This window comes from Eulemur rufifrons, chromosome 8, assembly GCF_041146395.1.
Source record: "Eulemur rufifrons isolate Redbay chromosome 8, OSU_ERuf_1, whole genome shotgun sequence".
NCBI classification, from domain to species: Eukaryota; Metazoa; Chordata; class Mammalia; order Primates; family Lemuridae; genus Eulemur; species Eulemur rufifrons.
Genome location: NC_090990.1, coordinates 2,776,201 through 2,788,799, shown reverse-complemented (window position 1 = coordinate 2,788,799; position 12,599 = coordinate 2,776,201). Strand labels below are relative to the sequence as shown.

At 55.3% G+C, this 12,599-nt stretch overlaps 1 protein-coding gene across 3 annotated transcripts in view; it reads left to right on the top strand.

Annotated features, from left to right (window-relative positions):
- Window positions 1-12,599, top strand: part of ACOT7 (acyl-CoA thioesterase 7) — a 102,062-nt gene that overhangs the window by 55,885 nt on the left and 33,578 nt on the right. For all 3 annotated transcript variants that reach the window (XM_069477283.1, XM_069477281.1, XM_069477282.1), the window contains exon 6: window positions 133-219. In XM_069477283.1, coding sequence (XP_069333384.1) covers window positions 133-219 — 87 coding nt within the window. The remainder of the gene's footprint in view (window positions 1-132; window positions 220-12,599) is intronic.

The following is a 12,599-nucleotide window of genomic DNA, read 5'->3' as shown; positions in this document are numbered from 1 at the left end:
ATGTAAATTGACAGCAGTCGGGCACCTTTGGTGGCCCTGCAGACGTCAGGGCCTTTTCACGTTTCCAGACCATTCAGATGTGGGAATCGATCTACCCCACGGCTGACTAATCCACCTCCTTTGCAATTCCAGAGCCGAACACCGTCAGCTACAGCCAGTCCAGTTTGATCCACCTGGTGGGGCCTTCGGACTGCACCCTGCACGGCTTTGTGCATGGAGGTAAGAAGCGAGCGGTTGTGGCTGCCCCTTCCGTCCCTTAGCTCCTTGTCAGTCCCCCAGGAAGCCGTGCTGCTGGCTGACCCAGTTTGGGCTCTGTGTTTAGTGAAGTATAAATTTAAACTTTTAAGAGGTTGCGTAATAAATTACCGAAATACCGTTGACGCCTGTTTTTCAAATTGGAAATGAAAGTGAATGGATGGCTACATCCCATTGGGGGGTCAAGGGCAACTCCATGACCTCATAGCCATGAGATGCTTAATGACTGCCCTTGGGTCCGGGGTAGGGCCTGGGGGGTGCTGACATCCCCAGAGAGTAGTTGTTTGTGACCCACCAACATAGAGTGGCTAATTAATAACGTTTTTGTCCCTGGTGTTTGCATTTATTTAGTCCCAATAAACACAGGTCCCACCGCACACAATGCAGGCTTTTAAGTTCCTAGCTCAGGCTTTCCCAGAGTTCAGGAAACACCACCAGAACACAAGAGGAGTTCGTGCTAGGTTCAGATGGACACTTTTTACTTTAGTGGTGTGTGATTTTGTGCTTTAAAGCAAACATTAGTAGCTCATCAGACCCATAATTTCATGGATATTGTCATTTTGAATGAGACTAAAGTAAACTTTAAAAAACAAGTTGATTTGAAGAAAAGCAGGAAGAAAGTGAAGTGGTATAGATGATAGCAGGGGCTGGTAAGCTGTTGTGTAGCTAACAAAGCTTGCCCAGCTGTTCTGGGTGTGCTATTCATCATTTCCCGAGGCATGCAGGTCCTTTTGCACAACGCTGTTCATTTGCACTGTCATTTCTGACTACCTGGAATACTAAGTTCTTCCGCACTCAGAAAACTCCTACTCATCCTTCCAAACCCAGTTCAGATGGTACCACTATAGGCTTGGCTGCATTGCTATTTCTACCAGGGATGCCTCAGGAGCAGGGCAACCAGCACCCCACACAAAAAGACACTGCAGATACTCATTCTGTGAATGAGAGGCACAGATCACTTTCAGGTTGAAGGGCAATGGGCCAGAATCAGAGTGGGTCTTTCTACCCTGAGAACAGCTGTGGCCTCACAAGTTTCCTGTTTCTCCTTCCTCACTGGCCGCTGTCTCTTTCTAAATCCCTCAAATTTCCTCCGCCTCTTCTGAGCCTGGCCATCCTAAGCCCAGGTTTCTGTAACTTCAAAGAATTGTCTTTGAGCCTCACGTATCTGTATTCTACCTGTCATTTGTGAAATTCTGTGCTACAATTTTTGCGTATTTTGTCCGCATGTTGGCAGTTTTCCACCAAACGTGGCATTTGCACCATGGCTTTCTCCTTGGGGAAAAGCAACACTCACAAGCCAGTGCTGCTTTCCTCACGTGCTGGGAGGCCTCAGCGAGATGCCAGGAGCACGGGAACTGTGGAAAAACCCCTTAGAAGTCTGCAGCGGGTCACACTCATTCGTGGGGTCTAAGCTCCTTCGTTGAATACAGGCACATATTTAGTGTGCGTTTAGGAAGTGTTTATGATGGCTTTACAATGCCTATTTCAGTAGGGGCTTTGTGCCCATGATTTATAAAAATATGTCTAATAATTTTACCAAACCTAACCGTCTCTTATGTTGCCAGCGACTCATCAGGAGTGAATGAATAAAGTAAACGCCATGTTAAAAACACCCAGGAACTGTGGTTTCATTGTATTTTCCTATCGAGTACTGTTGACAAGAATGGCATCTAAAATCATCTGAATCAAAGTCTTGACTAAACTGTAATTCAGTAGATGCCAATTGCAAAAGAAAACAGTGAACTGAAATGGATGCCAATTCAGCCTTTATCCAGCAATTCTGTCACTGTGGGTGTGTTTAAAAAGCTGCACCCAAGTTTCATTTTCTGTGATTTCCACACATTGGCTGGCCTCATTCTTGGGGACTTTAAACACATGTCTCGGTAATGACAAGCTTGTGAAAGAGGTATTGGAGAAGGGAGGAGCCTTCCTGTCTGGGAATCCCAGTGGAATCCAGCGGCTCCGGCCAGACCCCAGCTCGCTCCTCCTTTCCCGGTGCGCGGGACGGTTGCCATCGGTTGAAGAGTAGACGAGACTGGGAGGGGAGCCAGCACGTGCCGAGGACAGTCCTTCTCATGGGCCAGGGAGGAGGGCCGGCTGTGTCTTTGCAGTTGTAAACTGAAGGATGTCCTGCAGAAGCGCCAGCCTGGCTCTTGGTTTCTGCCTTCCCTGCCTGAGTCCTGAGGGAATTGCTGCATGGTCCTTCTTCTTCCTCCTAAAAGTGCTGGGTGTCCCCAGAAAAGGCCAGTTGCCCCCCTGTTCTCCCCTCCGCTGCCCATTACCGGTTGTACAGCCTGAAGGGGTGACCTGGCAGGTATCTGGGGGGGGGTGTCCAGACCTTGCCGGGTAGCCAGTAGCCCTGCCCTGTTCAGGGCAGACCCCAGAGGAGTCTGGAACATGCATTCTTCTCAACTTTCAGAGGCCTTGGCTTTTTCATTGGTACTTTATTTTTTATTTTTAGATTAGTTATTTTAAACTAAGGTATTATGTGGAAACAATCCAAAATGGCTTTTGACAAAGCACAGGTATCTCTCGTCTTTCCTTCACTCCTGCAAACTCCTGCATTGCACTTCCAGCAACTTCAGCTGCTGCTCCTGGTACGTGGCTCAGTCTTCCTAAATGTGAGACTCCTACTACTGTCCCTTGATACGTCAGCTTCACATACGTGGCTGTACAAATAGCTTTCCCTGCTGAGCCAGGTAGAGTACTACAGTTACATTTCTTTGTAAATTTGTTACTGCAGTTGCTAATTACTGCTTTGGTTTCTACCTGCTTTGAGTATCCCAGTAAGTCTCTCTATGCCCTCCAGCAGCTCTGTGAAATGCTTCTCAGTACGGTCGTGCTGGTCAAATGATTGTTTAGTGCTGTTTTCCCTGGGGAGTTCCACCCTCAGTCCTCCTCTCTTGTCGCTCGTTCCCATGCCTGCTCCAGACTGCTCTCTGGGGACGGCCTTTGCCTCTCGCCTGGGTTGGACACCCTGATTCGCAAATCTTCAATTTTCTTCCTTGCTGGTTTCGGTGAAACATGTCCTCCAGTGGCTTCCCACGAGAGATAATACATTAACTGAAATGAAGCCTCAGCTGCTGTAACAAAGGCCCCGAACTGTGGTGGCTTCAACAAGAGGGACTTTTTCCAACGTAACATGTGGCCGTGAGAGATCCGGGGCTGGTGCGGCAGCTCTGCAGTGTTGGGACCAGGCCCCTCCGCCCCGCTGTGCTCCCGTCCCTGGGGTTGCTCTGTGTGCTGCGTGTTGGCACGTCTCTACGTTGGTGTTCTCGAGAACCAGGAGAGGAGGGCACGCGAGACACTGCCCCCTCCGCTGTGTTCCCGTCCCCCACCAGCCACGCCCACGGGTGAGTCCAGCTGGGTGGACGTGTCTGTCAGACGTCAGAACTGCTGCGGACGAAGGGGAGCCGCTTAGAGGGTGTTCTCTGTCATGGGTGTGGAGTCGTCCTTCTGAGCTTTGCGTGTGTGAAAGTGTCTCCTGGCTGAGTACGGCATTCCAGGGGGAATCTCTTCCCCAAAGGGCTGGGAAGGTGTTGCTTTGTGTCTTCCCGCTGCGGGGTTCCTGCAGGCAACTCCAGGCACTGTCGGTTCTCCCTCTGCCTGTTGGTGACCCGATCCCCAGTCCTCACTCTGTCCAGCCCGTTGCCCCGTCCCTGGTGGTCCAGCCGACGTCTTATTAATGTGCTCATCTGAATAGCAGATGGTGTGGTTTGTAGTTTCTGGGTGTTTCTTCCTTGTGAAGTGATATCCTTCCCTCCGGACACCACCGGGGCTGTGTGCTCATGTTGAGAACCACAGCTGTAGCTAGCTGGGCCCTCCTCGGGTGTTCAGCAGGTCTGGGTGGGGCCCGTCCGCGCTGCTGCTGGTTTGGAGACCGCCAAGGATGGAGAAACACTGCTACGGCAAAGAGTCCCCACTGCACCTGCTCACATCTCTCTGAATCTCTCAGCTCCGGGCCCACCCTTCCCAGGCAGTCTCGGCAGATGGTCTCACCTCTTGCGTTACTAAGTTGAAGTCCCACCCATGGTCAGAGTCCTAGGCCTCCCCCTCTCATCTCAGGGTCCTTTCTGTGCCACCATCTCTACTTGAGAAGGACAGTCCTCCTTTGCACAGAGTCGGCCTCAGGGGCACCCACCCCACTGCCAGCTCCTTCCCCAGACCCACAGGCCTGATCCGATGGTGGCAGTGGGCGCAGGTGATTCTGGGGACAGCCTAGGGCAGACCCGTCGTTGTCAGTAACCCTGGAGAAGGGAAACGGCTGGGAGTCCCGGAAGGAACTTTCCTGGACTGTAGCGCCCACAGAGTGCATTTCCTTCCTTCTCAAAATAGTTCCAGTTCTGAAATCTTTCTTGTCGTCGTCCTGGGTACCCTAGAGTAGGCAGCCCAGGGCTCTTTTTTGTGCTATTTAAAAAAAAGCTAGAAGAAGAAGAATCTTGTTCCTACAGTTAATTATTGTGATCCTCTTTTAATTATACCTTGAAAGACCCAGAAACTGGGAAAAGAAGAGAGTTGAGAAGCTTTTAGTAGAGGACTGAACGTCCGGGACGGCGGCCACTCTGTTCTGGGTGGTCAGCCACCCCTGCCCCGGGCACCAGCTTCTCTGGGGACCTGGGCCAGCTGGCCCCAGTGCCATGAGTACCCCAGAGAGTGTCTGCCACGTTTTCTTGTTCCAGCCTGGGCAGGACCCAATCGGGCCCTCATCCCAGGGCAAGATCCGGGTTGTTCTGTTGCTGCTCCACTTCCTCTGTCAGGTCTTCAGAGCGTGAGCTGAGTGGGAGGAGGGGAGGGGCCGTTCTCTGGCTTAGAAAGGAAGCCCAACGTCATCGGTCAGGTCGGTTCTGAGTAAAAACCAGCTCTGCTCGGAGACAGAGGTCAAGGTGGCCTCCTTGGGGTCAAACTTGAGGAGTTTGCTTAGCTCATGTCACGTGGTCCCAGGAAGCACAGGCCGGGGCTTGTGGCAGAGAGCTGGGACTCAGTCTCCTGAACTTGTCTGGTCCTCAGAAGCTGTCCTGGTGCTTGTCGAAGGCAGGTTCCAGGCCTTCCTCCTGGAGGGCACTGCAGCAGGCCTGGGCTGCGTGCACCTGTGCTTTCAGTAACCAGTGCCCTGCTGGTTCCGGTGATTCCACAGCCAGAGCGACCCTGTCTTCACTCCTCCTTCCCTTGACCTCTTGAGGGCATTGCACACCCACCACCCTGCCGTCCTCTCCCGGGGTTTCAGGCCACCACCCTCTCCGAATCCACCTCCTGCCCCACTGGTGGGTGTCGGGGTGGCCTGGTGGGGGCTGGGCCCGGGCATCTGCATGTTGACGTGAGGCCCCCGGGGGTCTCCCCAGTCTCTGCCTGCTCCTTTCTCACCTGCCCGTGAGTGTATCATCCCAGGTCTGTCCTGGGCCCTCCCCCCAACTCCGCCTTGTCTCCGATGAGTTCTCTGCGCTCTGTGGCCTCTGTTGTGGCCTCCAGTGGCACCTGACAGATATGCTGGTATCTCTCGGTGCCCTCAGAGCTCTGGCAGCCCTTGGCGTCCTCACCAGGATGACGGGTCCTTGCACCTGATCTCCCTCTTGACTTCCCCGCACACTCATCCTTCTCCTAACTCCTGAAGCCGCTGTGTGGACGGCGCCCCGGGGCTCGTGCTCAGCAGCCGCCCCAAGTCAGCCCCCCGGGCCTGGGTCTCCTTTTCCGTAGGGGAGCCCTGGAGGGGGAGGGTTAAATGAGATAACACGAGAGCAACTGGCATGTGGGAAATACTTAATCAGGGTTATTTTTGTAATTTTTATTCTGTTTCATTAGTTTTATTATTACAGACACAGAAAGAGAATGTTCTCCTGCATGGAGGACTGGAACTGGTCTGTAGGCAGTGGAGCATTTATAAAATGTGACCACGTGCTTGGCACGAAGAGCATTTTAGTTATAAGTTCCCCAAAGTGAGACCCCCTGAGCCTAAGCCTCTGTGACAAGAATGTAACCACCTGGACATTAAGCCACACTCCCCCTGGTAACCACCAGCCAAAGGAAAGGTAAAATCTGGACTTAGAATCATCTAGAAAATAACAAAAAGGAGAAGCTTCCTGTCAAAATTGGGGAGATGGTTAAAGATGTTTTCAGAGCAAAAGTGGCTAACTTTGAGCTTGTGTTACTTAAAAAGAAAAATTAAAAATACCCAAGTGTTGGAACTGGAAAAAGAATGTCAAAGTCCACCCACAGAGAGACAGGCCTGGGGCTGGGTGGCCCACTTCGTGTCTCCGTCTGGGGACTCCAGGTCCCCCGCTCTCCCCACATCCCCAAGCTGTGCCCCCAGCCCCACTCGAGCCCCCAGACCCAGGTCCTCACGACCACAGAGCCTGTGACGTTTGGGCATCGGAGCTGGCTCCACCGTCCTGTCTGACTGCCAAGCTGCCCCTGGCTCCTTTGCCCTCCTCTGTGCCGCCTGGGCTGTGTGCTCGCCCGCACCTGGCTTCACAGCCGTGGCCTCCCCTCCCGGCAGCCGCCCCACTCCTGGCCCCTGGCAGGGGAGCGCACGCCCGTCTCTGGCACTCGGTTTGCAGAATGTGGGTGTGAAGTTGTCACTGAGCCCCTTAACTGGGGTGATTCTGCCTCCACCGCCGAGGTCGGGGGCCTGGTGTGTTTCGATCACTTCTGCTCCCCCAGCCCAGGTCAGGGGTGACCGTGACTGCAATGGGCTGTCAACGGGCACAGCGCCATCTCTGTGGAAAACAGTGTCCAGGACACAGTTGTTTCCTACCTGCGCTGTCTCGAGTCTACTAGTACGTTATCAGTAAATAAGCCCCCGAAGCTCTGATGGTCCAGGACGGTCTGGGGGGAAGTGCCGGCTGTGCCGGGGCCCGGCTTCCCAGGTGGCCTTGTGGAGGGCTCCCCAGCTCTGCAGTTAACTTGCTTTTGGAAAAGGATAATGGCATCGTGACTTGTCATAAAGCCTTTCATCAGTCACAGTCACTGGGGCTCTGCTTGTCAAGCTGTCCTTGGTCCCCTTGGGCCAGCGGCAGAGGCCAGTCTTCTCCTCCCCTGCAGAGCGGCCCTTGCGCTTGGCCCCAGGTGCACCTGCGCCCCTCTCAGCCCAGCATCTCTGGGAGGAGAGCTGCCTGCAGCCACCCTTCCTGCCCTCTCCTCGGCCTCCCTGGAGCCCGCGCAGGTCGCCTCTGGCTGTCTGCAGTCAGAGCTGGGGGGAGGGGCTGTGGCCTGGAGGGCCTGCTCCTGGCCACCCCTCTGTCCCCTTGCTGTTCCTGCTGCGTCGGCACCTCAGTGCCCCATCCTTGTACCCCTGCACTGCCTCCCCCGGGCTCCTCTCATCCGTGCCACCTGGGGCCCCTGGCTCTTGTATTTATAGCTCCAGGCTGGACCTCCCCAGCCTCCCCAGTGCAGCGTAGACACAGAGCTCCTCGGCGCCCCTCCTAGCCGCCTGCCGCAGACTGGGCCAGAATTCCTACGGGCAGCCTCGGCCTTGCGCGTGCACCCCATCTCATCTGTCAGCCGGTCCGTGCAGCTCCCCTGGGCCGTCTCCCCCAAACCATCAGCTCCTCCGTCACCCCTGAAATGGCCTCCCCTTGGCTCTTCCTCCTTCCTGTGCCCAAACAGTCTTTTCTCAACACTGCAGCCGAGCGACCCTTTCAAACGGGCCTTGAGGCGGCCGTCTGCCCGGGGCCCTGCGGTGGCTCCACAGCTCTCTGAACAGAAGCTGCGTGGCTTTCGCTTTGGCCACTGCTGCCCTCACAAGCCCTCCATGATCTTGTCTTCCCAGAGGCCTCCCCGCCCGCCACCTGGTCACCTCCCTCCGTTCTCTCCCCTTGCTCACTGCCCCACGATGTCCCTGGGGTGCCCGAACACACTCTTGCCTGCGGGCTCTGCACCTGTGCTCCGACTGCCGGGTCCCCCGACACCTGTGCGGCTGCCTCTCTCTCATCTCCTCCAGGTGTCTGGAGAAAAGCAGAGACCCTTGCTGAGCACTCTGTAAACCAGACTGACCCCCACCCCGCCCCGACCCTGCTTGCTTTTTGTTCCAGAGAACTTGTCACTACTTGATGCGTGTTTCCCACCGGCTCTTTGCCCCCGACCAGAGTGGGCGCTCACGTGGCAGGGACTTCTGTCCATTTTGTTCTCTGCCTCGTCCCTGCTTAGCACGGGGCCTGGTGTGGAGCAGACACTCGGCAGCTGAGTAACCGAGCTGGGAAGGTGGAAGAAGCTTCCAGTGTGGAGAGAAGGACTGCAGACTGTGATGGCCCCCGGGGCCAGCCCCACGCGGAGAGCTTGCCAGGCTGCTCGTGCACTGCCCGCCAGGAGCCCGTGGCAGCCGCTGTCTGACGTGGGCACCGGGCACCTGGCACACGTAGGCCAGGGAGGCGGTGGAGTGAGACACAGCCCAGCCCCCGCAGACACGTCAGGAGACAGACCTCCTGTGGCAAACACCCACACGAATGTCCAGCAGCCCAGGGAACAGACACGAGCCCAGGGGACTACACAGCTAAGGCCGGAGCCTGAAGGAGGAGGTCTGGGGGGCCACAGGCCTGGGGGACCGAGAGGTGGGTGCAGTGAGGCCTCCACCGAGACACTCCTGCCAAGACACTCTTGTTCGCTTGGTCTTCTTGGGACAGTTAGGAAAAAGCCAATATTTTGCACCTGCAGGAGGAGCTGACTTTCACTAACAAACACGACAGGAAGCACAGATGCTCTTTTCCAAATCTGTGACCTCCCTTGCTGCGTGGGAGAGTGTGCCCAGCCCTCAGCTGGGGGAGGAGGACGGAGAGAACCACACAGGCAGGGCCCGTCTCCTGCTCTAGTGGGGCCACGAGTGGGGGACAAGCAGTTCTGGTTTGGGGCATGATTTTCTTTGTTGGGAAGCTGAGGGTGGCACTGGGTGCAGCTTTGTTCCTTCCAGTTCTCACTTTCTAAGAATCTTAGTTTTTGACAATGTCATTCTCTGCAGCCGGAGCTCCAGAGAGCAGCTTCACGTCCATCTAGACTCTGCAGGGGGGTGGGAGGCAGGGGCCAGTCAACTGCAACCCTGAACCCCAAGACGCTGTCAACCCGAGAACCCCGGACCCCGCCACTTGGCTGGGTTTGGGGTCCATGGCGCCCCCGTCTGAGGACCTGCAGGCACCTGTCCCAGGAACTCAGTTGTTACTGCCCACACCAGGTCCTCCTCTCAGGTGGCTCCCCGCGGGCCTGTGCGTCACCCCTCTCCTTTGAGAATGCACGTTGCTGCCACGTGAGCAGCCTGTGCCTCCTTTAGCTGTGTTCCTCAAGGGCACGGAAGGCAGCTGTCCTCTGGCAGCAGTTTCCCATTCAGTCTGGCGAACACACTCTTCAACACTGGCCTCACCTGGATGCCAGTCTGGACTCCTGGAAGGAAACTGTTGCCTCACTGAAGTGGTTCTTGGCCTCCCAAGAAGCGACCTTGTTTTTGTGGTTCCAGGCTGCGGCTGCACCTCCCGCTGGCCTGTCCTTGGCGTGGGCGTAGGGGTGCATGTGTACCTGCCGCCGCCTCTCTCCGGGGCCTCCACAGCAGTGGGGACGTGACTCTGGCCACCCTACTTTCTCTGCTGCTTTGTTTGGAAACTGGAAGCACCGATTCGCAGTGGCAGGAAGCGACTGAGACCTCCCCGCGTTCCCTGATACAGACCGTGGGATGTGAGGAGTGGAATGTGGTCGGGCAGCGCTGGCCTCGTCTCTGCGGGCCTGCAGCGCCCCGGCCTGAGACTGTCACCAGCATTCCCGCTTCTGACGTTCCATCACTATTTTAGAAACTCGTCGTCTTTACTACCTTGTGTAATTGCCAAAAATAATCCTTATTAATGACCTCAGTTAATATTCCTCTGCCCTTGGTCCCAGTTCAGAAAGGCGCCAGGTTGTAGGGCTGTGTTGGAGGCTCTCACTCAACTGGATCTTATGATAGCACTTGTAATTACCCAAGGGTGGGGTATTTAAAACAAGATGAAGTTACTATCGTTTTCTTAATATAGGAGGCCGGCACCCACGCTCCATCAGTTGGGATTAAATATAGAAATGGGGGCATCTAGATCGCCACCCACAGAGCAAACAGCGGCGCGAGGGCTCTGCGCGGTTAGCTGCCGCGTTGGGTTTGCTGGCGGGTCTGCCCCGTCCGCCAGCAGGGCCTCGGGAACGTGAAATGAAGCCTCTATTTTTAAGCCAGTCGACAAGTTGTCAATACTTAAAAACAATACAGCAGCAAAAAACCTGTAAACAAGTTAAATGTTAGATTTAAAAATATCTTTAGTACCTAATGTTTATACGTTAGTAGCCAAGCAATTCTTGGTTTTTTTTCCCTTCCCATAATTCCTGAAACGAGTGCAGTCTCCAAGGACAGCAAATCCTACAATTTTGTTGTCATCTTTTAAATTACAAATGCTGGGAAATGAGGACAGCCCGCGCCGGACTGTAATTCTGCTAAGTTATTTCCCCATGTTGGCAGCACCCGCTGTGCTTACAGGGGGAAAGTTGATGAGACTTTTCAGTAGGAGCCTGGAAAAAGGCACTTTAGAGAAAACTTGGGCTCTCGATATTTTAAATAACAGCGTAAGAAAGTGATAGGGGGGTGGCGGTGCCAGTGTCCAAGGGCTGGTGGCTGCCTCCAAGCCGGGGACACAGGTGGGCAGTGGAACAGGAACGGCAGTTATGAATCAGGCACTGAGATTTTCTGTTTTTGTTTTTGTTTTTCCCTTAAAATGTAGTTTTCTCAGTGGACACATTGATTGTAAGTGTGTACCTTCGTAGATACAGGTGTCTCATGGTAAGGATATGTACAAGCATGTCATGACGGCGTGAGATCACGTGGATTTTCACCGATCGCACTTTTGCAGGGGCCATTTGACCTCAGGGTCCCAGGATCAGACGCCCTTACGCGATCAGTTCCTTTGACTCTCATAAACCACCAGAAGTTTGCACACAGACCGCAGTTTCCCTTGGTTTCTGTCAAATCCACTGGCGCCACACGAAAGGGTCCATTTGTGAAAACACAGACTCAGGTGGCTGGAGCCCAGCTGCAGGTTTCCCGCCAGGTCCGTCCCCGTCGTCGGGGTTTCTGCCTCCGGCTCCAATCGCACCGCGTCTGCGTCAGCACTGGCGGGGTTGGGGCCCGCGCCTTTACAGGGCCGCGCACTAGGTTTTTGGACCGTTCTAATTTTTCCCCCAGAAAGTTTTTCTGTTGAGTGAGCCTTAAAACTGACCCTGCTGTCACTTCTCCGGGATCCTACCGTGGCCTCCCCGGAGGATGCAGGTAACTGAAGTGGACAAAGATTGTCGGGATGAGAGCCTGCGAGAGCCCGGAGCCCTCCCGGCCGCTGCCCGGGCCTTCCTGTGAGGCAGACCCAGGTCTTCGAGCCCTCCTTGTCTGGCAGTGTTGGATACCGCCCCTGCTGCTCTCCCACTGCTCGTACTCAGCACTGTTCCCAGTGCCTAGAACGCAGCCCCAGGTGTGGCCATCATCTGACAGTGGACACACGGTGGGACCATGCCCAGCCCTGGATCTGGGCACTGCGGTTCCATGAGCTCCGGTGGCCAGGCTGGGCCTTTTCCGTCATTGGTGTGACGTAGCTTCACGTCAGGTTGGCAGCTGGCCTAAACACTCTCTGTGGGCTTCCTGTGTAGGCATTTTCGTGCTGGCTGTTGGGGCTGGAGGAGGCTGTCCCCATAAATCTCCCTGTCAACACACACAAGGTGATTTTGAATATCTAACCCGACCGGCCGTCTGGCTGACCTGGCTTTGGGTTCCTGCGGCTGGATGAGCTTTCCTGCCCTCACCTGTGACTGTCGAGACACACTGTTGCCTCAACACAGAGCCTCGCACTTCGCTGGAGGACCTGCTTGCTTGGGGTGACTGTCATCTGTCAGTCAACGTGTGTCGCTGATTAACTCATTCATTCAGCACCCATTTCCTGAGCAGCAAATGCCAGGCTCCCTACGGGGTGAGAGTCACAGGGACAATGAGGCACAGCCCCGCCCAGTGCAGCATCCGTGTCACGCGTGCTGCCGTGTGGTCTGGGGGAGCCATGCAGAGCCCACGCAGGGCCAGTGGGGGCATCTGCCCACCAGGAACTCCCCCGGCTACGCACGTTTCCCCTCAGTCTGCTGCGGGCGCAGAGCCCACCTTGGCTGCCACGCGCTGTGCATCCTGCCGTGTTTCTGGTGACAGACACAGAGTGTGTGCCCGCAAGCCGGTGTTTTGGATAAATGGGGTAAAACCTCAGTTTGAAGGAACTGATTAAAAAGTTCTAGTTAGGCCGGGCGCGGTGGCTCACGCCTGTAATCCTAGCACTCTGGGAGGCCGAGGCGGGTGGATCGCTCGAGGTCAGGAGTTCGAGACCAGC